Source organism: Muntiacus reevesi, chromosome 14 (assembly GCF_963930625.1).
Source record: "Muntiacus reevesi chromosome 14, mMunRee1.1, whole genome shotgun sequence".
NCBI classification, from domain to species: domain Eukaryota; kingdom Metazoa; phylum Chordata; class Mammalia; order Artiodactyla; family Cervidae; genus Muntiacus; species Muntiacus reevesi.
In genome coordinates, this window is record NC_089262.1 from 33,496,204 (window position 1) to 33,521,974 (window position 25,771).

The following is a 25,771-nucleotide window of genomic DNA, read 5'->3' on the forward strand; positions in this document are numbered from 1 at the left end:
AATAAATGGAGCTAGCCCTGCTGTGTTTAACAAGGAGGAAAGAGGTTCTTCTCTTTGCTGAACAGGGCGAGGTGCTGCAGGTTGGCACATTTCATCAGAGCCAGATTGGTGGACATTATCTGTGGATGCCAGTGATGCTAACCCGTGTTCAGTTTCCTTCCTTCAACAGGAGCGAAGAGCCCCTCACCCTGGGCCACTGGCATGAGCTGCACGTGTCCCGCACAGCCAAGAATGGCATCTTACAGGTGGATAAGCAGAAGGCAGTGGAGGGAATGGCAGAGGTAAGAAGGGCATCCCCTCCTGATGACTCGTGTGAACGGGGTTACTGCTTCCTTCCTGTCCTGGAGACAAAAGCACCAGCACAGTGGTTAATCACATGGACTCTGGTGCCAGTTTACCTGGATTAACTGGACAAGTTAATCCCACTGGGCAGTTCCTTAGCCTTGCAGTTCCTCAACTGGGAGTGGGATTGATAATAGTAGGGGCCTTCACAGGGGAGTGAGCTAATAACTAGAGTCACTTAGAGAACTGCCCACCCGCCCCACGCCTCCCTGCCAACCCATACCTTTGTTCACATTGCTATAGAAGGTAGATCAGAACACAGCTCCAAGGCAGAGCCAGTGAGGTGGTGGGGGTGTGACCACACATCTGACAAGATCACAGACTCTGAAACCAGACACCCAGGGTTCAAAACCTAGCTCCATTCCTCATCAGTGATGTGAGCTCAGACCAGTCTGAGCCCTTGATCTCCCAAGATGGTGTTTTTACATCTAAAAAAATAGGGTAATCGTGATAATAATAGCACTGCGTTATAGAGTTGTGAGAATTAGAATAACTGTATTTGTCAAATACCAAAGAACCCGGCATATGATCAGTATTGTGTAGCTTTACTTATTAGTATTGCTAATAGTGTACTCAGTTCAGTTCAGTCACTCAGTCATGTCCAACTCTTTGCAACCTGTGTACTGCAGCACGCCAGGCTTCCCTGTCCATCACCAACTCCTGGAGCCTGCTCAAACTCATGTCCATCGAGTCCGTGACGCCATCCAACCGTCTCATCCTCTGTCATCCCCTTCTCCTCCTGCCTTCAATCTTTCCGAGCATCGAGGTCTTTTCAAATGAGTCAGCCCTTTGCATCAGATGGCCGAAGTATTGGAGTTTCAGCTTCAGCATTAGTCCTTCTAATGAGTATTCAGGACTGATTTCCTTTAGGATTGACTGATTTGATCTCCTTGCAGTCCAAGGGACTCTCAAGAGTCTCCTCCAACACCACAGTTCAAAAGCATCAGTTCTTCAGTGCTCAGCTTTCTTGATAGTCCAACTCTCACATCTATACATGTCTACTGGAAAAACCATAGCTTTGACTAACAGACTTTTGTTGGCAAAGTAATGTCTCTGCTTTTTAATATGCTATCTAGGTTGGTCATAGCTTTTCTTCCAAGGGGCAAGCGTCTTTCAATTTCATGGCTGCAATCACCATCTGCAGTGATTTTGGAGCCAAAGAAAATTAAGTCTGTCACTGTTTTCATTTTTTCCTCATCTATTTGCCATGAAGTGATGGGACTGGATGTCATGATCTTAGTTTTCTGAATGTTGAGTTTTAAGCCAGCTTTTAAAGTTTCCTCTTTCACTTTCATCAAGAGGCTCTTTAGTTCTTTTTTGCTTTCTGCTGTAAGGGTGGTGTCATCTGCATATCTGAAGTTATTGATATTTCTCCTGGCAATCTTGATTCCAGCTTGTGCTTCATCCAGCCCGTCTTTTCGTGTGATGTACTCTGCATATAAGTTAAACAATCAAGGTGACAGTATATAGCCTTGACATACTCCTTTCCCAGTTTAAACCAGTTTGTTGTTCCATGTCCAGTTCTAACTGTTGCTTCTTGACCTGCATATAGATTTCTTAGGAGGCAGGTCAGGTGGTCTGGTATTCCCATCTCTTTAAGAATTTCCCACAGTTTGTTGTGATTCACACAGACAAAGACTTTGGCGTAGTCAATGAAGCAGAAGTAGATGTTTTTCTAGAACCCTCTTGCTTTTTCGATGATCCAGTAGATGTTGGCAATTCGATCTCTGGTTCTTCAGCCTTTTCTAAATCCAGCGTGAACATCTGGAGGTTCTCGGTTCATGTTGAAGCCTGTCTCGGAGAATTTTGAGCATTACTTTGCTAGCATGTGAGATGAGTGCAATTGTGCAGTAGTTTGAGCATTCTTTGGCATTGCCTTTCTCTGGTATTGGGATGAAAACTGACCTCTTCCAGTCCTGTGGCCACTGCTGAGTGTTCCAAATTTGCTGGCATATTGAGTGCAGCACTTTCACAGAATCATCTCTTAGGATCTGAGATGGCTTAACTGAATTCCATCACCTCCACAAGCTTTGTTTGTGGTGATGCTTCCTAAGACCCACTTGACTTCACATTCTAGGATGTCTGGCTCTAGGGGAGTGATCACACCATCCTGGTTATCTGGGTCATGAAGATCATTTTTGTATAGTTCTTCAGTATATTCTTGTCACCTCTTCTTAATATCGTCTGCTTCTGTTAGGTCCATACCATTTATGTCCTTTATTGTGCCCATCTTTGCATGAAATGTTCCCTTGAAATGTTCCCTTCAAAAAAATCTCCAATTTTTTTGAAGAGATCTCTAGTCTTTCCCATTCTATTGTTTTCCTCTATTTTTTTGCATTGATCGCTGAGGAAGGCTTTCTTACCTCTCCTTGCTGTTCTTTGGAACTCTGCATTCAGATGGGTATATCTTTCCTTTTCTCTTTTGCCTTCTGCTTTTCTTTTTCTCTCAGCTATTTGTAAGGCCTCCTCAGACAACCTTTTTGCCGTTTTGCATTTCTTTTTCTTAGGAATGATCTTGATCATTGCTTCCCGTACAATGTTACAAACCTCTGTCCATAGTTCTTCAGGCACTCTCTATCAGATCTAATCCCTTGAATCTGTTTGTCACTCCCATTGTATAATCGTAAGGGATTTGACTTAGGTCATACCTGAATGGTCTAGTGGTTTTCCCCACTTTCTTCAATTTAAGTTTGAATTTGGCAAACTAGCATGACCTCAACAGTTCAGAATTTCCACTCAGGTTTATAACTTTTCATCCATGATTTTATTTCCAAGGTCATGCCCGAAGGAAAATGGCATTTTTAAGGACAGCTAAGAGACATTTGTTTTAAATTACAACCTACTAGCATTCTGTACACACATGAAATTTACAGACCCCTAAAAACAGAGGGGAGCTCAGATTTACCAGGATTTTAATTACAACAGTCTTCATTGTATGCATCACAGATTTAAAGAAGGTATTGATGAATGTGACTGTTCTGATAAGAAAATGAATTGATAGGAAAAGAAAGAAAAGGGACTCTTGGTGGGGAAGATCTTGGTTGAGGAGGGGAGTAAAAAGGCAACTTTTCAGGAAGGCAGCTTCAGGGACGGCAGTGGTGGGAGGTTCTGTGAAAATCAAGGCCTTCCTTGGGAATCATAAAAATCCCAACCTGGGCTCTGCTTCAGGAGGCAAGTACCCTAGAAAATGTCCCATATATATTTTAGGAAGGAAGGAAAGATGGAGAGAAGGAAGAAAGAAAGTAGGGAGGAAGGAAGGAAGATGTATAAAGTAAATGGATTTTAAAGCGAGAATGGGAGTCACTTTCATGCAGTCCAGAAAATAGCTGATTTTAGCCTGAGACAGAATTAGAAGCTCACAGGTGTAGATCTGACTGTGTGTTGACTTAATAATATAAATTCACAAAAGCACTGTATCACTCTAGGCCTTAGTTACCAACATGTGTACAACAGTAACAAAAACAGGATGGGCGTATTTGTAAATAGTAGGCTTAAGGCCTTTGATTATAAATAAGGAACTGTTTGAGACGCAGTATTTACCTTTGAGATCCTGTAGTGAAGAGAGAGCACAAGGGTAGAAACCACACACCTCGGGTTCTGTTACTATCATACCAGGACTGGGAATTAGACAGTCTGGTAGAACCAGTGTTCCCTGTATTGGCTTTTGAATGGATGGAGCGGCCCACCTGGAAAGCAGTGTAAACAGGTAGGAGGGAAGGTGTGGCTGTTCTGTGTGCATCTGAGGGTGGTTCTTGTGAGGCCTCCCTGAGATCAGCGTGGGAAGACCCATGTTTGATCTCGGTGACTTAAAGTTTAATCAGATCGCCCCCCAGGGGTCTCTGCCCCGCAGCTGTCTTACCCTGTTCAAAGGCTTGGTCAAAGGGGATAGTGGTCTTAGAGCTTGAAGAAGGAGTGGGAGAGGGGTTACAGGATACGCTGGAGGCTAAACCAGCCCCTAAGTGTCCAAACCACACCCGACATCACGTTGCTCAGCTGGCTGCACTGAGAAACACCGCAGCCCAGGATGAGTCAAGCTGTGCAAACTCAAAGGGGCAGTGCTCCCAGGGCTTCAGAAACCCCAACAGGGGGTTTACTCAGGTTTTCCAGCCACTCTCAGCTTAACGGAAGTGGCAGATCCAGGCACTGAGCGCCTCACTTTGGTGGATCTGTTTGCTTTCCTCCTGTGGTCCCGCTGTGGTCCGCTGCAGCCCCGCCTTTTGTCCACTTCAGGTGGTGGTGGGGCAGGCGTGGGGGGCAGGGGGCGGGGGGAGGACTTTGATGAGGAGCCAAAAGAGACCTCTGTCACCCCATAAGACCCCACCCAGTTTGCCTGACACAACCAAGAAACTCCCAAGTTTTTTCAAAACAGCCTGCTTCTCTGAAATCCCTTTGACCTTGCAGCCCTCCTTTCCTCCTAGTATTTTATTTTAAAGACAGGATGGAGATGGGTTTCTGTGGGTGTGTCCTGACAGCTCCTGCCTGGTTCCCTAGTCCACAAGGATCCCTGAAATTGCCTTTGATGATACCCCACGTCCCCAATAGTTAAATAAGAACCCCCAAAACTGCCTGAAGGTTATTGACAGAAGGCAATTCAGTCTGTCTACTACAAGACCTCTCTGCTGTTACCTGGCTGGACTCAGCCACATCCTCCTCTCTGCTCCCCTGTCTCCTCTTCTCCACCCCGACTGGACCCCAAATCCATTCTCCTCCCTCTGGCCAGTGATATTGCTAAAACACAGATCTGATTACTCTCTCTCTCTTGCTGAAAACTCATTGATCTTTTTGTGAAGTATAAGTTTCTATCCATGTGTGATGTGGTCCCTCCGAACTCTGACTCCAGCCAGTTTCTAAGACTCAGTTTTGAGTCTTCCTAGTTCACCTCCCACTCCCTAATTCTGTAGTATGAGATGCCCTATCCCTGCCAGGTGCCCCCATAGTCACATGGACGGTCCTCACAGGGCTTGTCTTACCTGCCCGTTTACTTGTCTGTGTTCCCCCACAGTGTAAGGCCCTGGATGGCAGGGACCTGGGCTTTCTTATTTACTGTGGTTTGTGCACCACTTAGTACCTGGGACATGGTAGGTACCTAATAGTATTTGTTAAATAATTGAATCCTGCTACACTTTATATTTCTTTTGACCATAAATCAAAGGAAACAATAACTTATGTTACCCCAAATGTGTTCATCCCCAGAGGTCTCAAATTTACATGTTATCTTAGGTCATTTTAACATTTTGCTTAAGATGTTTAAAGGTGTTTAGCCATTAAATCTCACACACAGCTTGTTATCTAGCCCAGCCATTGGGTTTAGGCTGTTGAAATGACCAGAAGCAGGGGAAGCTTTTGGGGATTGACAGTGGGAATCTCTGAGAATCTGGAAGGAATTTCTCTGCCCTTTGTATCTGATAACAAGGAATGCCTTGTTAATTGGGAGGCCAAGTTAATGCCTCCCACTCACCATGCTTTCCCTTTTCTCTTGGCCTAAAGAAATTCTGTCTTTACAGTTAGTGAATATATCAATAAGGGCAGTACTAGAATTTGGATCATGTATCTAACTCTAGGCAAAGTGCTAAACCAATGGGATCTCGATTGCCAGGAGAGGCTCAGGCACACATGTGCCCCAAATAGCAGCAGCTTATAATGAGAGGTTGTTTCTCATCCACATTACATGTCTGTCAACAGTCAGCTGCAGCCTTAATCCGAGACCCAGGCTGAAGGAATAACAGTGGTCCCCAATGTTTTTGGCGCCAGGGTCCACTTTCATGGAAGACAATTTTTCCATGGAAGAGGGACGGGAGGGTAGGGATGGTTTCAAGATGATTCAAGCACATTACATTTATTGTGCACTTTATTTCTATTATTATTACATCAGCTCCATCTCAGATCATCAGACATTAGATCCTGGAAGCTGGGGACCTCTGGAAATAGGGGTAGAGGAACAAGGCCTAGTGAACCACTCCTGGCTCTGAAAGACTCTGCCCATAAATGATTCATTTCTCACCTGCTCATGTTTTGATGACCAAAGCAAGTTACATGGCCCCACTTGAGACTGACAGGTTAGAGGTAACCTTCCTGCAGGGAGAGAGTGATACCGATGATGTAGTGGTCTACCATATTCCCTTGCATTTTCTAGATGATGAATCTCAGAAATGTCCATAAATTTACAGATATTCAAACAAGTGGTAAGCAGCAATGAAAAATAAGACAAAGGTCAGGCAAATGTGTATAAAAATTGTCATGATGAGTCTTGAGACTGTCTCAGCCATTTGTTCCCTAACAGGGAGCCAGAGGCACAGTTCGTTATACCATGTTTTGTTTTTAATCTGTTGACAGGGAGGCTTCACCCAGATTAAGTGCAACTCGGACATTTTCATCGGTGGGGTCCCGAATTATGATGATGTGAAGAAGAACTCTGGCATCCTCAAGCCATTCAGTGGGAGCATCCAGAAGGTACAGGCTACCCTTCCTCATGTGCATGGTGTGACTTTGACTACAGACAATGGAATTGAGAACTGTGATCAGTGCAAACTGCTGTATCCAAGAAAGAAACCTGGAGGAAGTTTAACATTTTAAAAATTATATTTTTTAATTCTCAGAGCATACCTTTCCAACCCCGCTTTCTTATAGTGTCTGTCCCAGCTGTGCCCAGTGGACATCTCATGAATGCAACTCAGTGAAGACGAATTTTTATAATAAATCTACTAGAATATCCTAGTATTGTTGAGGGGGCAACTGGCACCAGATCACTGCAGACACTTCTCATAAAGGGAAGGAAATGGATGGAGTCTCATAGTGACTCTTGCTTCTCTTTGGGGTCAACTTGGCTTTTTGCCCAAGGCAAGACCCAATAGTTTTTGCTGCCTCTACGTCCATCCCCACCACCATGTTTTAATGGCTGTTCATCAGTCATGTAACCAAACTCTTAAGAGCACAGATTAGAGTCCTTCCATAGAAGGCTCGGGAGAAAATCCACTCAGCTAATAAGAGACAGGATGCTGACCCCATTCATATCTGTCTCATGTTCCTTCTCTTGGGGCTGCCTGTGATCTCTCTGGTCATGAGATTATGTTCTGTCTACAACAGACTTTTAAGTTGACCCACCAACCCAGAGGTCCGGGACCACTAAACATGGGGAAAAAAGAATTTGAAGAAAAACACATCCGGTTCCTGGATGTCAGCCAAGTCCTGTTTCTCTTGGCAACCAGTGAAGGAATGGGGGCCACCCATCCCTGAGGGGGATCTGAGGCAAAGTACAGGAGGCGCTAAGATGGTGGAGGGGCAGTGAGAGGAGGTGCTCTCAGGATTTGCACAGCTGGGCTCTGAGAAGGGCCCCAGGGACTCTGTCCTCCTCTGTATCCCAGTGTGGGGCCCAGAAAAGGGGCCCAGTCAATATTTCCTCACCCTGCTCTGCTTCCCTTTGCCGCTGAAGTGTGGCGTCAGTGACCCCTCAGTTCAGACCCTTGTCCCCCCGTGAGTGGGACTGGCCGTGTGAAATCATGGGTTTGAAATTCTAACTTGGGAAGTAAGCTGAGCTGCTGAGAGGCTTCATCTTCCTTCTGAACGTGTCAGGCTTTGCTCTCTTCACACAGCACAAACAAGCCTTTCCTCCTTACTTCCTGGAAAAGCCCCCTCCCCTCCCACTGACCCAGTCCGTAAGCGAAAGTGAAAGTGTAGTCGCTCAATTGTGTCCGGACTCTGTGACCTCCTGGACTGTAGCCTGCCAGGCTCCTCTGTCCATGGAATTCTCTAGGCAAGAATAGTGCAGTGGGTAGCCATTCCCTTCTTCAGGGGATCTTTCAACTCAGGGATCAAACCCAGGTCTCCCACCTTGCAGGCAGATTCTTTACCAGCTGAGCCACCAGGGAAGCCCCAACCCAGTCGTGGCACTTGCATTATTCAAGTTCTCATGACTCGGTTTTACAGAAAGGGGGAAAGTGTGGAAGGATTCTGGCTCTTCTCTGGTAGATTCTGAGTGGTATGCCTGGAGGAAAGTTTTCTCCCAACTCTCCCGACTCTCCAAAACTAGACAAACCTGTAGAAACATGGATTAGTGGCCGGAAGTATACCATTGCTAACCTTTTAGGATCCCCTGAACACTGGAGGTTACCCTAGGAGAAGCTCTGTCTGTCTCTGAGTTCTGCAAAGCCTGAAGAACCCTGAAGCACCCACAGCTCAGGGCCCGTGCACACTTCGTGTATTTGGAGTTGGGGAGCCCAGTGACCTCACTCTGTAATTATCAGTTTCACTAAAGCCCCATTGCAGGGAAAAGGGGTGAGAGCAAGGAGCTGTCTGTCCTGGTGAATATGCACAGCACTGCTAAGAATGTGACCTGAGTTTCACTCCGGGGAGAGGATGTGGAGAGGTGGGGATTCCGGAGTGCTGGGGAAGGAGGAAGCAGGAGGGAGGGGGGCAGCTGGGGAGACTGTTGATGGAGCTGGTGGAGGCTGCAGAGAAAAACAGCCAGGAAGACACAGTAGTACATTTCCACCACCTCCAGACTGGATCACCGTCCCCCGCCCCGCCTGGGATTCCTGCCTCTGTAACATTTTGTGTTGTGTTCTTCTTACTCTGCTTTTTAACTGCATGTCTCAGCCTTGGCTGCATCTTAGAATCGCCTGGAATGTTTCTTTAAACTTACCAGTGACTCAGTTTCACCCAGTTCAGTTGATCTGCGTGGGGCTTGGTTATGAGTATATTTCTTAACCGCCTCACCTCCCATGATTCCAATATACAGTATTAAAAACTGAATTTTGTAGTAATTGGTTCTTCTTTATGACTGCTCTGAGTGGCCAGGTTTTCCAGAACCAGAGGAAGCTGCTTGTTTGTCTTGTACACGATGCAGATTCTCCCAAGCACCAAATGTAGTCACTTTCATTCCTGCGTCACTCACAGAACTCTGAAAGCAGTAACCAGACTTTCTCTCTTTATTTTTAAAGCCCCACCCCCCCAGGCATATTTCACATTGGTGTGCTAAGGGAAACTGTAGAAGATTCCAAAGGCGATTTCTGAATCCCTGAATTTCTTTATGTTTTCTTTCCTAAGATCATCCTGAATGACCGGACCATCCATGTGAAGCATGACTTCACGTGGGGTGTGAACGTGGAGAATGCAGCCCACCCCTGCGTGGGGTCCCCCTGTGCCCATGGGGGCAGCTGCCGACCCAGGAAGGAGGGCTATGAGTGTGACTGCCCCTTGGGCTTCGAGGGGCTGCACTGCCAGAAAGGTACACTCTGTGTGTGTGTGTGTGTGTGTGTGTGTGTGTGTGTGTGTGTGTGTGTGCACGCATGCGTGTTGGGGAACTGCTTCCTGGAGCAGAGGGAATGGACAGACTGTTTGGGAGACTGCCACTCTTAAAGGACCAGTTGATTACCCTGAGACATCCATAATGATTATCTTTATCAATGATGTCAACAGCATATTAGGTGATTCTTTAGCTGAGCCACAAGGGAAACCCAGATGATTAATTATATATATACATAAACTACTTTAACTATTTAATAAGAATTAAAATGCTGAAACACTTTTGTAAACAGTAAATAGCTCCCCATCACACCTATTACGGCTCCTTCTCTGAGAATTGCCCCATGGTCTAGAATCAAAAGGTTAATTCATAATATTGGGGGGGGGAGTGGTTTCCAGGACCCCTGATCTGAGCCTCTCCCAGAGCCTATCCTGACCGGTGAATGCCTGGGCTTAATAGACTGATAAATATTTTGACTAAATATTTTTTACTCCTACCTGTGCATGCTACAAAGAGAAACCTTGCCAAATATGGCACAATATGAATAACACATTAGTTGCTACAAGCTAAAATATGAATAACCTTCTGCAGACTGCTGTTTTCCATGCTGTATATGTTTCCTCTGTACCTCAGTTTCTTCATCTGTAAAATGAGAATAATACAGTGATATTGTTTAACTCAGAGAATGATAGTGTAGATTACATAAGGCAATGTGTATTCCTTAGAAGAGGAATGAGACAGTACTCATTTCTCAGAAGAACACCTAGTAAGTAACAATACCACCCATTATCCATTATCTGATGCTGAAGCTGAAGCTCCAATACTTAGGCCACCTGATTCGAAGAGCCAGCTCACTGGAAAAGACCCTGATGCTGGGGAAGATTGAGGGCAGGAAGAGAAGGGGGTGACAGAGGATGAGACAGTTGGATGGCATCACCAGCTCAGTGGACATGAGTTTGAGCCAGCTGGGAGATGGTGAAGGACAGGGGAGCCTGGCGTGCTGGGCGGGACGGGGCCCTCACAAAGAGTTGGACATGACTGAGTACCTGAACAACAACAAACCATTATTATTCTTGGTGAGAAAAGCAAAATCCACCAGCAGCGGCTATGAGCACTTAACGTCCAACTTGCCCTTGTCTGAAAGCAGAGCAGATCCCAGATTAAGGTCCTGCGGGACTGTTTTCCACGACTGCTCAGGGAGGCAGAGGCCAGGGTGGGGTCTAGAAGAGGCCCACATCGTGCAGCTGCATCATGGTGAGCCATATGGACCTTCTTTTTAGCATGTCAGGGAGGCCTCACCTGTCCAGGAGCTAGTAAAAAAAAAAGGTATACAGGCCTGAAGGCAAGAAGGCAGCAATCCTAAGTGAAGTACTGCTCTCTCTCTGTTTCCTATTTTTTTTTCCCCAGGTTCTTGATTTTTATCAGAAGTAGGGCTTAGAGGCAAACTGTAGACTGCAGGTAGATATTTCAGTATGTGGAGTGCTAGGAGAAGTTGTTTTCCAGCAGTCTTGGAAAATATGAAAGATGCCAATGAGCTAGTTTGAAGATTAAGTAGTATTATATTGAAATGAATTTTGAAACCCTCATGGCAAATCATATGAAATAAGTTTACAAACGTAGCTCACTCTAGTGATGAACCCCTAAAGAAGAGGAGCTGAGCCATTTGTGAATGATGCTGACTATAAAGCTAACAAGGAAATCACTGTTTAGCTAACAGCAGGTACTTGGAGAGATTTAGCTCAAGAGTCGCCCGTTCATTCAGAAAATTGGATCTAGATTTCACACATCAACGTTTGAATCTCCTAAGTCTCCAATTTTACCACAGGCAAATGCAAGCTTGCTTCTGCCTTAGATGCTAACACTAAGGGCCAATATATAAAGTCCAGGATTAAATGAACATTTAGCTTCTGGAATTAAATAGAAAGGAAAAGATAATTGGCATCTTGGTAACCCTTGTTTCCTGTTACAGAACATTAACCATATAGATGTAAAGAGCTTTGCAACTATAGGTTCAGGTTCAATGAGAAATATACCTCCCCAAAATGAAAGTCAGATCGCTGATGAGGGCCTGGGCCTTCTGGCAAGATCCAGGAGATTGGGCAGTGACAGTGTGGCGGTGGTCTAGGTGGCATTTAGACCCCTTTTTTCTGCAACATCCTAGGCTACAGCAAAGACTAAAACTCAAAGCATCAGCTGCTTTCACATTGTATCAGCATTTCCTTGTGCTTTGAAATAGGCTATTTCTGGCAAAAGGGCAATTGTTGCCAGTCCTAGACAGATTCATACATAGGAGGCATGGCCTGTATCATGTAATTTCTTCTCCTGCTGTATGGCTTGGGAGGATTAACGGGACTGCGGGTACAGATTAGGGCTGTTAAGGACAAGTTTTCAGGCCCAAGCAGGCGCATAGAGGTACACAGTTACCATACAGACTGCTGTGATTGTTCAGTGAGCTTCTAGTCCTGGAATAGTGTCAGAAAGAAAGGAAAGAGATCTGGATAACTGTAGAGTTCCACGGAGATGCAAAAGAACAGTCTAAAAGTTGGGATATATTCTTGGCGGGAAAGACAAAGACTGGTTAAGAGCCATCCTTGGTTATCAAAGAGAATCCCATCTGATCCAATAAGGTGCTTCTTACCCTTATATATTTAAAGGTTTTCCCCTCCATGATGAACAGATCATGCTTCAAAAGCACAACCTTGTTCCCTCGTGTCCCCCACAGATGTTAAACCATCCTTTTACCGTGTGCAGCATGTTGGAGAAGCCCCCAACGCCAGGCCTCACTCAGTCCATACCAAGGGGCACCTTCCCCAGCAGGAAGTTAGTTCTGGGGGTGTTCAGTGAGTCTGGTTCTCTCTACCCTCCTCAGTGAGGAGTTCCACTGGGGCCCCAGTTGGGAGCCTAGACACTTGTTCTCAGCTCCTGGTAGTACGGGAGGGCTGGGGCTGGGGCGATCCCGGGCTCTCAGACCATCAGACCATTAAGAGGGTCTTGGGAGCCCTCTCCCACCCTCTGTCTCTGCGACATCAGAGGCTGGAGCAGAGTCTGAGCCCAGATGGAGGTGGGCACTGGGCTCCCATAGAGCTGCAGGAAAGTGAGCCTCTGTGTCCCCAGCTGGGGCTGGAGAAGCCAGAAGGCCTTCAAGGTCCCAGCCACGACTTCAGGTACCAGCAAAAACCATAAGGCGCGGTGGTCCCCTCACCTTCCATCTGGGGCTGTCACTCTCCTGTGTCTTCTTCTCCCACAAACCTCAGCACCCCATGCTGCAGCCCAGCACTGAATCCCCTTTCTCATCTCACCAGAGGGGTGTCAGAAAGCCAATACTCCCCATCCTGAGAGACTTCTTTCTTCTTTCTCTCTACTCTCATCCAAATTTGCCCATTTTGTGTCCCAGGCCGTCAGAGCTCTTGTATCTAAGTTACTGACAATAGAAAGCAGAGTTTCACAAAGTACAGGTGAAAATTTAAGTTCTAAGGAATACTGATGGCTGTTTTGTGCTCGCACAGAGAGACAGACAGCATAACATTCACATACACAAAATGGGAAGGGAATTCTGTGGCCTAATAAAGTCAGTCGCTCAGTCATGTCCGACTCTTTGGGACTCCATGGACTGTAGCCTGCCAGGCTCCTCTGTCCATGGAATTCTCCAGGCCAGAATACTGGAGTGGGTTGCCACTCCATTCTTCAGGGGATCTTCCCAATCTGGGGATCAAACCCAGGTCTCCTGCACTGTATGCAGATTCTTTACCATCTGAGCCTCAAATAAGACTGAGTAATCCTGGGTAAACCACAGCTTCTTCTGCGGGACTTCTCAGAGCCTTTGATATGTTCTGAGTGTGCAAGACAAGGGTGTAGGATGCAGCTATTTCCTCCAGGGTTTCCCCCAGCCCATGGCAGACAGGCCACTTGGGAAAGAACTGAGCTCTCATGGTACCCCCTTTCCTTCCCTTCCCAGATTACTGAGAAGTTCTGACTCAGACAGTGCAGGACCCTGCAGGCCACTAGATGGGAGTGTTTCTCTGCAGCAGCTGAAGTTCCACTCTACCAACACCAAAAGCCACTCAGTGGCTTAGGTCACACATTTGTCAGGGACGCGAAATCCTCAAAGATGGGAACCTGCCTGACTCGTAATGGTTGACCACATTCTAGACACTTCACACTGTATTTAGTAAATTCATATCAAATTGCTGGGTCTGATTGGGGGATGGGGGAAGTCCCAGAGCATTAAAAAAAAAAAAAAAAGTAGCATCATTAAATATGAGCTGTAATTTAAGAATACTCAGTATGAAAAAACACAAATTCATAAAACATATAAATTGTGCATACTATAGGGACTTTCTTTTCTTGGGATGGTGTATCCTTAACCAATGGAAAATTTGGAGGCATTTAGCCTGGATGTTGATTTTTAGATAGTTGAAGGCTGGTAGTGTAGAAAATGATTTTTTAGCTATTACTTACTTTGTGGCTGCAGAGTCAGCCTCATGGGACCAAGATGGCTGCTCCAAGCAGAGCTGTCCAGCAAGGGAGTGCTGCCTGTGGCCGGGAGAGCTCCCCACCCTGGAAGTTGTTCTCTGGGGCTGGGTTGCCATCGCTCAGGAGGCTGTGGGGAGGAGTGCAGGCTGCTGTAAAAGCTAGGTCACAACCCCAGGCCCTTCCTTCACTGGTCCTGGGACTGCGTGAAGGAGCCAGCAAGTTTTCTTCCACTCTTCATAGTCCATTGGGAATTTCAAGTCCCTGAAGTGGAAAATTTGCTTTGCCTGGCTTACAGGCTGGCTATTCACTTTGTCACCAGATGTCTCAAGCTTTTAGGTCTAAATGTGAGGAAGCACTGAGAACAGTTTTTGAGTAGTGCCTTTGCCACAGGGGGGGGAAAAAAAGACACTGTAGAAGAAATTAGATATAAAGGGTTAGGATAAAATATACTTGTGCTTACAATATTTAAACAAACTGCAAAAGGCTAGACTGAAGTAGATGGTTACTTCTAACTGTAATGTTTTAGGATGGAATTAATATTTATCCACATATACTGATGACACGGAGTATATTTTCACTGTGTTTGTGTTCACTGGTGTCATTTTCTAGAGTGTTCCCCAGCTCTTTATTAATCACAAGATCTGAACCTTGTAAAGGAGGTAGGGTGGGAATTAGGGTGATATTTTCCACTGTGGAGAGAAAAGCGGCAGCTGGCTGGCTTATGATTCCTTTTTCATGTGTAGCCTGGAGCCAAGAAAAGGTTGTGGCATTGACAAGGTAAGTAACTCTCTAGCCAGGAAGTGTTTCTTTAGGTTTAGATTAACTGGGCATTGTCAGTTCAAGGTCAGGGGCGCCTCGGAGGCGTTAGACAATTTATTAGACACGTGATCCTGGTCCACCACCACCTGCACCCCAGTTACTAAGTCAAGAACTGCGGAGGTGTGTTGGGTGATTTGGTGCTAACCATGCTGAGAGAAAAAATTTCCAGCGGTTTCTCACGAGGGGAACGAGTGGATTCACATTCCCTCAGAGGAACGTGAGCTCCTGCAGGGCTTCCCAGGAGCTGTGCGAGCCGCTTTCCAGCGATCTGCAACCACAGTGATTGGGATTTTACAGTGATGTGAGATTCTGACTTGCCCTGTTCTGTTTCATGCTGACATCTGGCAGAGTGTGGGAACTACTGCCTCAACAGTAAGTACAGTGAGTCCTCCAAGAAGCTGGGACGGCCCCTGGGCTGGTGCCAGGCAGGCTCTGGCCAGGCTGCGGGCACAGTGCAGGCCGACCACCTGCAGAGGGCAACAGGGGACACACCTCTCAGAGGGGGTGCAGCCTCCCACCGAAATCGCCAGTCCTGGGAACACACTCGTCTCCTGGCTGGATCTTGGGAAGCCCTGAGGTAGGGGGGCTTAGTCAGCAGCTGGAAGGGGCTCACACACACCCCTTTGAAGAGTCCAGGTGCAGAGCACGTCCTGATCATTTCCAGGAGTGCAGGGGAATGATGACTGTTGGCCACAGACCCATGTCCATGACCAGTAACAGCAGGGACGGGCCCTGCTTGGGGCTGAGCCAAACCCAGCAGGGACTCCAGAGTGACTGGAAGGGATGGCTTCTCCTCCTGTCTGGCATCAGCAGCTGGCAATTCAGGGCCTGCCTGCCCAGCTACGAGCCCCTCTATCCTCCTGCATCTCCCCACTCTTACTTCTTATACCCCATTCTCACCCTCACCTTTCTATATTTTTGCTTCTCCTAGACTTCTCCCCCAGCCACACCTTTTTCATCCCCTCTGCATCCCCAGCCTGGGGCTGCCTTGGGCTCTTCATTTTTGTTGTTTTTTCCACACCTTCTCCTCCTTTGCTTCTCTGACATTTTCTTTTCTCCTTCTCTAACGTCTACTTTCCCCTTCTTCTCTCTTCCCACCAAACTTTCTACTTGTGGCATTTTGCACCTTTTTTCTTCTCTCAGCTTCCTTTTCTTCCTTCCTCCTCCTCCTCACTTAAACCAGAGGGTGGTGCAGCTCAGAACTGAAGATTAAAGAGCCATTCACTTCTGACTCTAAAACGCTCTCCGGGTCGACAGCCCCTTGTCCTGGGCTGTGCTGCCTCAGAGGACAATAAAATAATTTCTTGGATAGTTACCTCAAAAAATTGTCTTTAAAATGTTTGCTTCTCTTCCTCTCCTTCTTTACTTTCTTTCTTTTACTCTCTCCCTCCCCCAACTTCTTTCTTTCTTCCTTCCTTTTTTTTTTTTTTCTTTCTTTTTATGAAGAATCCAGGAGCATGCTGTGGGTGACCTGCCAACAAAGGAACTTTTATTTGGGGGCTCGATGTCATTAGGGGCTTCCCAGGTGACTCAGTGGTAAAGAATCCACCTGCCAGTGCAGGAGACGCCAGAGAGGCGAGTTCGATCCCTGAGTGGGGAAGATACCTGGAGGAGGAAATGGCAACCCACTCCAGTATTCTTGCCTGGAGAATCCCATGGCCAGAGGAGCCTGGCGAGCTACAATCCATGGGCTTGCAGAGTCCAGACACGACTGAGCACACACACACAATGTCACTGGGTTTTGTGTTTTACTGTTATTTCTTTTTCTTTCTTCCTTCCTTCTTTTCTTTCTTCCTTTCCTTCCTTCCTTCTTTTTAATGGGTAGAAGTTGAGTTTAAACTCCCCTATCATTTGTAGTGTCGATAATTACACATTTTTTCTCTCCTGGATGTAGAGTCCTCAGTTCAATGTCTTCTTTGTACCAATCACATATCTTGTGAAACTATGTCGTATTTTATAAGCTGGCTTATTTTCTCTCATTTTACACATTTCTTTGAACATGAGATTCATTTTACCTTAACTTTTTTAAACTGCCATTTCTCTGTCTTTCTAAAAAGGACAGTGATATTGCTGTGATCTCTTTAGAAGAAATCCTCTAACTTATCCCTAATTCATGACACTAAATGCGACTACTTAGCTTATTCCCTTACTCACTGTGTGGAAGAGGGTGATTCCTCAAGAAAACAAAGTAATGAGAAGGAAACACTTCTCAAATATTGGAAAGTAGGCTGAGGGCCAGAGTTTGGTTCATAGTCTGTTTCTCTCTTAGCTGTATAATCTTGGGCAAATCCTTGATGATTTTGTGCCTCATTTTCTTTTTCTATAAAATGGGAACATCCAAGCCTCCCCTTCCCCAATACTTCCTGCTCCTTTGTGTGACTGTGGTAAAAATTTTGTGAAATAGGACACCAGAAGGTGCTTCACAAAAAAACAGTCAAAGCCTTATCCATTACTAACCAGTATCTGAGGTTGTTACCAAATGGATTCTGGACCATGTTGGTTTCAAATAGAGAAAACCTGGTGAATTTTGTTGGGGGACTGTTTGCCTTCCTTGGAGAACTTCTAGGGCCATCCCCAGCTGCTCCTCACGTGGCCCAGGGCCTGCCCTTTGGCTTCCAGGAATAACTGGGCACGATTCAAGGTTCAGTATATTGCAGGCCCTTCTCGGTAGGGCTGAGGCAGATAACAGTGACGGCCAGCCCCAGGGAGGGTCCACCAGGGAGACGCCAACTCCAGGCAATCGGGCCAGGTCATCCTAAACCAGGCCAAGTGCCTGTGCAGCCAAGAGGAAGGGCCTGCTAAGTTGATAAATGCCCTATTTCCAGGAGCTGGCTTTCTTTGTCTTTTCCTGCCGCCTGGTGGAGTGCTGGGGTCAAGAGAGTCACATAGCATGTCATCTCTGTTTTCTGTTCTGTCTCAGCGATCACAGAAGCTATTGAGATCCCACAGTTTATCGGCCGCAGTTACCTGACATATGACAATCCAGATATCCTCAAGAGGTAAGAAGACCCCTCGAGCACCTTCCTTATCTCCTGGGAGGTCAGTTTCTCATTATCGTTCCCAGAGCTTTTCCTTATCGTCCATGCCAGAAGATAATTCTCAAAGAAGGCACGAGAATTTAGCTGTAGTCCCAGGGGAAGAAAACATACAAAATAAAGATAGAAACTAGAACAAAACAACACATACAAGAAAAAAAACCACACAAAAATGTAGCCTTTGAACCAACCTCATGACCAACAGCCCAGAGCCTTTCTGGTCAAAGGGCCTGGAGAGAGGGACAATGGTCAGCCCTGGGATTTCTGATATTCAGGCTTTGAGAAACAGTGAGAACTCAATGCTCCTGAAGCCAGGGTTACATGCGTGTGATTCCCCAGCAGGGCAGTCAACTTCATGCTATTCTGTGGCCATGGTCTGCCTAGAGCCAGCTGTGGAAGGGTTCTGGCCCGGCTCCAACCAAACAAAGAGCTCCAAGTCCCTGTCCTACTTTGAATCATCATCAGTGAGGTCCACTGTCCTCTTCAGGCTCTTTCCAATTTGGTGGTAGGGGGCTTCTCGGCTGTCTTTAGGTGACTACAAGAGCATGACCAAAGAGGTGCCCACATCACAGCTGGGATTTTTAATTGCTGGTGACTGAAAGTCCAGCCCTGCTCCAGAGTCCAAGCTCCTGGTTTCAGTTCAGTTCAGTTCAGTCGTTCAGTCACGTCCAACTGTTTGTGACCCCGTGGACTACAGCACTCCAGGCCTCCCTGTCCATCACCAACTCCCAGAGGTTACTCAAACTCATGTCCATTAAGTCCGTGATGCCATCCAACCATCTCATTCTCTGCCGTCCCCTTCTCCTCTCGCCTTCAGTCTTTTCCAGCATCAGGGTCTTTTCACATGAGTCAGTTCTTCACATCAGGTGGCCAAAGTATTAGAGTTTCAGCGTTAGCATCAGTCCTTCCAATGAATATTCAGGACTGATTTCCTGTAGGATGGACTGGTTGAATCTCCTTGAGGTCCAAGGGACTCTCAAGAGTCTTCTCCAACACCACAGTTCTTGTAAAGCTCCTGGTTTGAAAGAGCCTAATTAGGCTCTTTCCCACGGGAAGACTGGCTCTGGTGAATCTAGTGAAGCTTGGCTTGGTGCTTTCAGTTTTCCCTTTTCTCTTTCTTTTCCTTCCCCTCCACTCTTTGTAGTTTAGAGAGCACCACTCCCCACCTCACTGCCAGCCCAGTCATTCTGGATATTTTCCATTGTCTCAGGTTTATTGCCTCATCACAGACTAAGGCAACTCTTTAAGCCAAGCGCACACAGTTCTTAGGGTGGAATTTGGTGGTTTTTTTAAGGAACAAAGTGGGTTAAGAGACATTTTCCTGGGGCATTGGATGTCCCTGGTGTTTCTGAAACACACACCAGACAGACCCGGCTTTGTTTCTCTAATCCCATGTTGTGTTTATTGAAGTTGTCTTGTGTGGGCCTTAGGCAAAATGGAGTCCCAGCCAAGAAACCCTCTTTCTTTTTCAAGTCCTTACACCCAAGAGATGGAAGGGTGTTCAGTCCCCAGAAACTAGGAGGGTGGTGCTTAGTGAGAGGCACCAGGCAGTTTGGGGGAGTGGAAGGGTTTGGTGTAAGTAGGAGGTTCAAAACCCCAAAGCAGAAAGCTCAGTAACACCTGTGTGTGTATATATATAGATTGCATCTATGTGCGCAGGTGTGTAAAGCTGCAGATAGAAGTCAGGTTCAGAGTCTGTTTCCGTTAGATGCCTTTGGCTGCAAGTAACAGAAAACTCAGGCTTCCCAGGTAGCACCAGTGGTAAAGAAGCTACCTGCCAATAGAGAGTCATAGGAGACCCAGATTTTATCCCTGGGTCTGGAAGATCCCCTGGAGAAGGGCATGGCAACCCACTCCAGTATTCTTGCCTGAAGAATTCCCTGGACCGAGGAGCCTGGTTGGCTATACAGTCTGCAGGGTCACAAAGAGTCAAACATGACTGAAGCGACTGAGTGCCCACACACACACACAACAGAAAGCTCAGCTCAAAATGTCTTAAACATGAACGGTAAACATTTCATATAACAAACTGTCTAGACTTAGTCTGGATCCTGGGTTGATTAATTCAGAGAATCAATTGTATTAGCAATGATTCATTTTCCTGCCTTGTTATCCTCAGCATATTTTCTAACAATCATACCCTTTATGGTGATAAGACAGATTTTCCTAAGATGCTCATTAAATAATTATAAATCATGGCAATATCCAGTGCACCAAAAAAAGCCCTTTTTTTTTTATGTGACTCTCTTTGAAAGGAAGAGATTCTCCTAGAATCCTCCTGATGAATTTACTCTATCTCATTGGACAACAGTGGGTCACAGGCCCACCCCTAAACCAATCATTGCAAAAGAAATGGAACCATGTGATTGACTTCTACCAATCCATGTATCCAAGGCAGTTGAGGGAAGGAAGGAACCTTGAATATAAGACTGGGAAAAGCAGATCTCGAGGGAATAGCCCAGAGCTGGATTGCTCTGCACCTGGTCCAGTGGAGAAGTCGTCAGTGTCACGGACCCTGCTCCTCACTCACCACTCTGAGACCATGTCTGGGGAGAGCAAACTTGACCTCTTCCTGTCTATCCCAGGCTCTGGGAGGCCTTAGACAAAAGTCTCCTCCACTGGTCACTGCTGAATGCCCTCTACAGCTGCAGGCCATGTTCACTGGACAGAGGGACACGTGACAGGAAAATGGTCAGGACTTTCCCAGTAGTGCCATCTTCCACTATGAAGAACAATATTAAATTGTATTTGTTCTTACTTCGCCTTTTATTTAAAGACCTCATGGTTGCTTTTCTCCCTTCATCGGATGAAACACTGGCCACTTCCTAGTGAAACTGGATCGCTGAACTAGTCTATGCCCAAGAATCAATGAGAATATCCCAACATTGATGGGAACCTATAAGCAGTGATCTTATTCCCAGCCACGGCTGTAGGACTGGGGCCTGACCTTCCCGAGCACCCCTTCCTTCCTCTCAGCTTTCTGTTCGACTCCGCCCTGCCTCTCCCCCAACATCTCTCAAGACCGTTAGCCCATCAAGGCACCTTCCTTGTCTGACACTCTGCCCCCTGTCCAGTCACTCCTCCTCTGCGTACAAGGACATCACCTCCACAGATGGCCATCCATAGCCACAATCATAGCCCTGAGCATTCGAATCTCTTGGTAATTAAGTAAACCACTTCCTTTTGAGGAATGGGGGGCACTTTCCCAATGGCATGTGAGTGGTAGGACAGGAAAGAGGGAAGACTGAAGTGTGTATTGGGAGTACAGACTGGGACTGGCATTGGCCAGGGTCTGGCTTATCTGTCACTCGTCAAATGCGCTCTGTGGTGTTTTACCACACTTGGGGAGTGTTGTAGAATGAGGAGTTCAGACTTTTAGACCCATGGCATGTCTCGTGGTGGTGATCCCTTTTCTAATCTCCTGATAGTGTCAGAAACATTAGACCATCTTTATAACTGGCAGACAAAACCAGGATTACTCATGTTGGTTTGAATGTTGGTGGAGACAGGTTGATTTGGTGTAATGATTTGTGTCTTTCCTCCAGGGTGTCAGGATCAAGATCAAACACGTTCATGCGGTTTAAGACAACTGCCAAAGATGGCCTATTGCTGTGGAGGGGAGACAGCCCCATGCGACCCAACAGTGACTTCATTTCCTTGGGCCTTCGCGATGGAGCCCTGGTGTTCAGGTAAGCCTTACACCAGCTGCCGATAGCATCATCTTGTGATTTTTCCCAGCCAGTGCAGACCATGCCAAACAGAGGTTGCAGAGGAGCCAGAACATAGTCAGCCAGAATTAACTGTTGCCTGAAGCTCCAAGTTAATTTGAGGCTCCTGGCCTTTCTTTCCAGTATCCATCTCTAGATCAGCAGTTGGTCAGCTACAGCCTGGTGGCCATATCTGGCCCCCTACCCATTTATGTGACTCAGTGGTAAAGAATCCACCTGTCAATACAGGAGTCACAGGCACTGCGGGTTTGATCCCTGGGTTGGGAAGAACCGCTAGAGGAGGGCATGGCAACCCACTCCAGTATTCTTGCCTGGAGAATCCCATGGACAGAGGAGTCTGGGGGGCTATATATAGTCCATAAGGTTGCAAAGAGTTGGACACGACAAAGCACACATACCCACCCATTTTTGTAAGTGAAATTTTATTGGAATACTGCCACCTTTATTTATTTATGCATTGCAATGACTACTTTCATGCGACAGTGATACACTTGAGTAGTTTCAATAGGAACTGTATGGCAAAGCCTAAAATACTACTTATTTGGCCCTTTAGAGAACAATTTTGTGGCTCTTGTACTAGTATGTTATTACCATCTACTCCCCACTAACAAATGAGGAAGTAGTAGAAGGAGAACTTTGATCCTGCCAAGCGTGGACATGAGTATTTGGCCCAGTGCTCACCAGCTCAGGAAGATCTGAAGATTTAGTTGAGAGACCTGGCTTTATATTCTGACTCAGCTCCCTAATCCCTGTGGAGCCTTGGGAAGGAGAATGCCTGCTTTCCAATCTCCCACTGCAAAGAACAAAGCACAGACTCATATCTCAATAGAGCAACCCAGCATTTGCATTTTTATAAGTGCTTCTCAGGTGATAATGGGTAAGACAGTTCCAGAAGTTCTGCATGAGTTTAGACTGTTCTCAGATTTGTAAGTGGGAAAGATCCCCTGGAGAAGGCAGTAGCAACCCACTCCATTATTCTTGCTTGGGAAATCCCATGGACAGAGGAGCCTGGAGGGCTACAGTCCAAGGGGTCACAGAAGAGTCGGACATGACTTAGCAGCTAAACAACAACAACGACAAGCTATAAAGTAGCTAAAGAATTACCAGGACAAGATCTCATCACCAGAAGCTGGGTGGCAGCTGGGAGGGAGCCAGATTTCCAAGAGGCAGGGGCCAGCTGTATAATATGAAAGAGCTTCTCTAGAGATGGTGATGACACAGCCTCACTTGAGGGTAGAACTGACTTGTTTAGAACTGTGCTTCTCAAAGTGTGGTCCTTCCTTGGACCAGCAGCATCAGCATCATCTGGGAATGTGTTAAAAATATACAAATTTTCAGGCCACACCATGAACTACTGAACCAGAAAAACTTTAGGGATGAGACCCAGCAATCTGTTAACTGTTTCTCCTGGTGATTCTGATGCCTGCTATGGTTTGAAACCCCTGCTCGCTCTCTAGACCATCTGCTCCATGGGGGAAGGAATTTCTCTGACTTTTCCTTCTTTAATCCCCCACCTGGTGACCTGCACAAGTGTTCACTAAATGATACAGAATTAACTGGAGTTGAAATAGGTGCAGGCGAGACAGGGAACTACAGAGAAGAAGAAGAAGGTTGAGTTCTGGGGCTTCAGTGGGTCCTGTGCTGGGATTACTGACAGCCAGTGTACAAGAATAGAAGTCTTGGCAATTTGAATAAAGGACATTTTGAAAGGAAATGTCGCTTGTCCGATGCTTGCCCCTACATAGCCGAGCATGCTCAGTGATGTGACCCTATGGTTGTTGAGGACTTTGGGGAGCGGAGTGTGGTTGAAAGCTGGAGGCTGCCTGAGAGCAGTTCACACCACCTCCACCCCCTCCCCGCGGCCCCAAGGTCAAATGCTGAGCTCTTCACACCCCAGTTTCAGGCTGGCTGCTGCAAAGCCATTTTCTTGTGGTTTTCCTGTGGTTAACCTCGCCAAGGCCTCAAGTACTTGATTGTGCCCAGAAAAGGGAACTGAAACAGTAGCTCAGCCGTGGGTGGGAGGCCCAACTTCCCCCCTAAACCGCCAGCGAAAACTCAGCTGGACGGGGAAACAGTCTCCTCCCGGCCGCCCCGCAGCTCCCACTGGTCCTCACACCCTGCCCGGGCCAGACCCCCAGGCCCTCTGGGCACCCTTCTTACAACTCCACTCCATCCCCAAGTGTTTCATTGGTTACCAGCTCTTTTTCAGATTTCTGGAAATTGTTCCCACATTTCTCTTTTAAGCCTGGAGTTCTGGCCGAGTTCTGAGTAAAGGGCACCCTCCCCCGGTCAGCCCCCACACCCCAGAGCAGACATCTGCACTCATCCTTGGGCCTGAAGCCTGGTGTGGCTACTTCGCTGCATTTCCTCCTTCTGGGCAGCTATTCCCCCAACATCATTCACCCGACTCAGAAGTACGGAAGCCCTGGGGGAGGCTGGGCGGAGAGGTATCAGAGAGTGGCCAGCGATTTGAGATTGTCAGCCTACACAGAGCCAGCTGCGGGGCTCCTATCCGAGGTTACTGGATTCCTGGGCCCACACCCAGAGATGCTGGTGGAGGAGGTCCTGCTGAGTGCCAGAATCTGATTGGAAGATACCAGGAGCCACACCCCGAGAAACAGAGTCTGGAGTGGTCAGAAACCAGGGTTTCAGAGTTAGACATGCCCGATTCCCACGGCCATGTGATCACCTGCAAGTTATTCGACCTCTGTAAAAGGAAAGGGTTAATCATGAGGACCCAATGAGTTAATTCACATAAAGGGCTTAGTGTAAGGCCTGGCGCGTCTAGTTATTAGTGAGTGATAATGATTATCCCTGATCAAGTGTTTTCTCTGTTCTAAAAACTCGTATCACAAACATATGTAAGGGAACTGGCACAGTATACTATATAAAATTTAGGTGTTATTATTATTTTGAATAAGGCCCTACTGCCATGCAGCTTACATCAATGGAGCCTAGAGAGTAAACCTGTTGATTGGGTAGATGAACCATTTTTGAGGTTTTAGTGTTTGATCCAATTTCAAAGCAAACAACAGGAATTCTAAGAAAATATGGTATAATATCAACATTCTTCACCGAAATGCTTGTCCTTTTTGCTAATTTAGTGCTCAAAGTACTTCTGCCAGAGAGTAAAGAAAAGCAATGGAATTCTAAAAAAAACATTAGTTATGGTTTTGGTGCAAATTGAATTTAAGAAAGGGAATCAGTGCTCAGCTGAGAGCGTGGTTTTTGTTGTTTGTTTTGCTTCATTCTGTTTTATGATTATGTATAGGGCATAAAACTAGGTGTGTAAATATCACTTTACTGGGGATACTACCCACTAATTTTCCATGTGACTTTGATAACATTTTCATGCAGCAGAGAGAGGGAAGCAGTCTGACATTTGCCAAGTACCCTGTGCTGTGCTTTAAAGGAGACATGACCAAGTGTAAGTGCCACCACGTGGAGGCAGTCAAGGGGCTTCCAAGAGGCCTCACCTGATGGCATTTCCTGGTGGCCCACCTTTGTGCTCAGACTCCTAGCCTTTCGTGTGCACCAGGTTGAGTAGGTAAACTGGCTTCAAGTTAACTGATTCATGCTCACCAGATACATGGGACATTGTAGAGAAAGCAGACCCGCACTTATTGGTTCATTTATTCATTCGCTCACATATTTTTACCTTTTCTTTTTTTTAAATTGAGATTTAACTAAGTGAAGTAAGAGAAAGACAAGTTTCATATGCTGTCATTCTTATATGGAATCTTAAAAAAAAATGAGGCAAATGAATTTAGCTACAAAACAGAAACAGACTCACAGACATAGAAAAGAAACTTAGGGTTACCGAAGGAAGAGTGTAGGAGGGATAAATTTGGAGTTTGGAATTAACAGAGACATACTATATATAAAACTAATAAACAACAAAGTCCTATTTTATGGTACAGGGAACTATATTCAATATCTTGTAATAACCTATAATGGAAAAAAATCTGAAATCAGACATATATGTATATTTTATATATATATATACACATATAATATGTATATCTGAATCAGTTTGCTGCACACTAGCTGATGAAGGATCTGCCTGCAATGCAAGAGACCCTGGTTCTATTCCTGGGTTGGGAATATCCCCTGGAGAAGGAACAGGCTACCCA

The 25,771-nt window shown here is 46.2% G+C and overlaps 1 protein-coding gene across 2 annotated transcripts in view; it reads left to right on the top strand.

Annotated features, from left to right (window-relative positions):
- EGFLAM (EGF like, fibronectin type III and laminin G domains) overlaps positions 1-25,771 on the top strand; it is a 193,497-nt gene that overhangs the window by 158,050 nt on the left and 9,676 nt on the right. For both annotated transcript variants that reach the window (XM_065905639.1, XM_065905640.1), the window contains 5 exons: positions 170-281; positions 6,676-6,792; positions 9,385-9,565; positions 17,796-17,874; positions 21,456-21,599. In XM_065905639.1, coding sequence (XP_065761711.1) covers positions 170-281; positions 6,676-6,792; positions 9,385-9,565; positions 17,796-17,874; positions 21,456-21,599 — 633 coding nt within the window. The remainder of the gene's footprint in view (positions 1-169; positions 282-6,675; positions 6,793-9,384; positions 9,566-17,795; positions 17,875-21,455; positions 21,600-25,771) is intronic.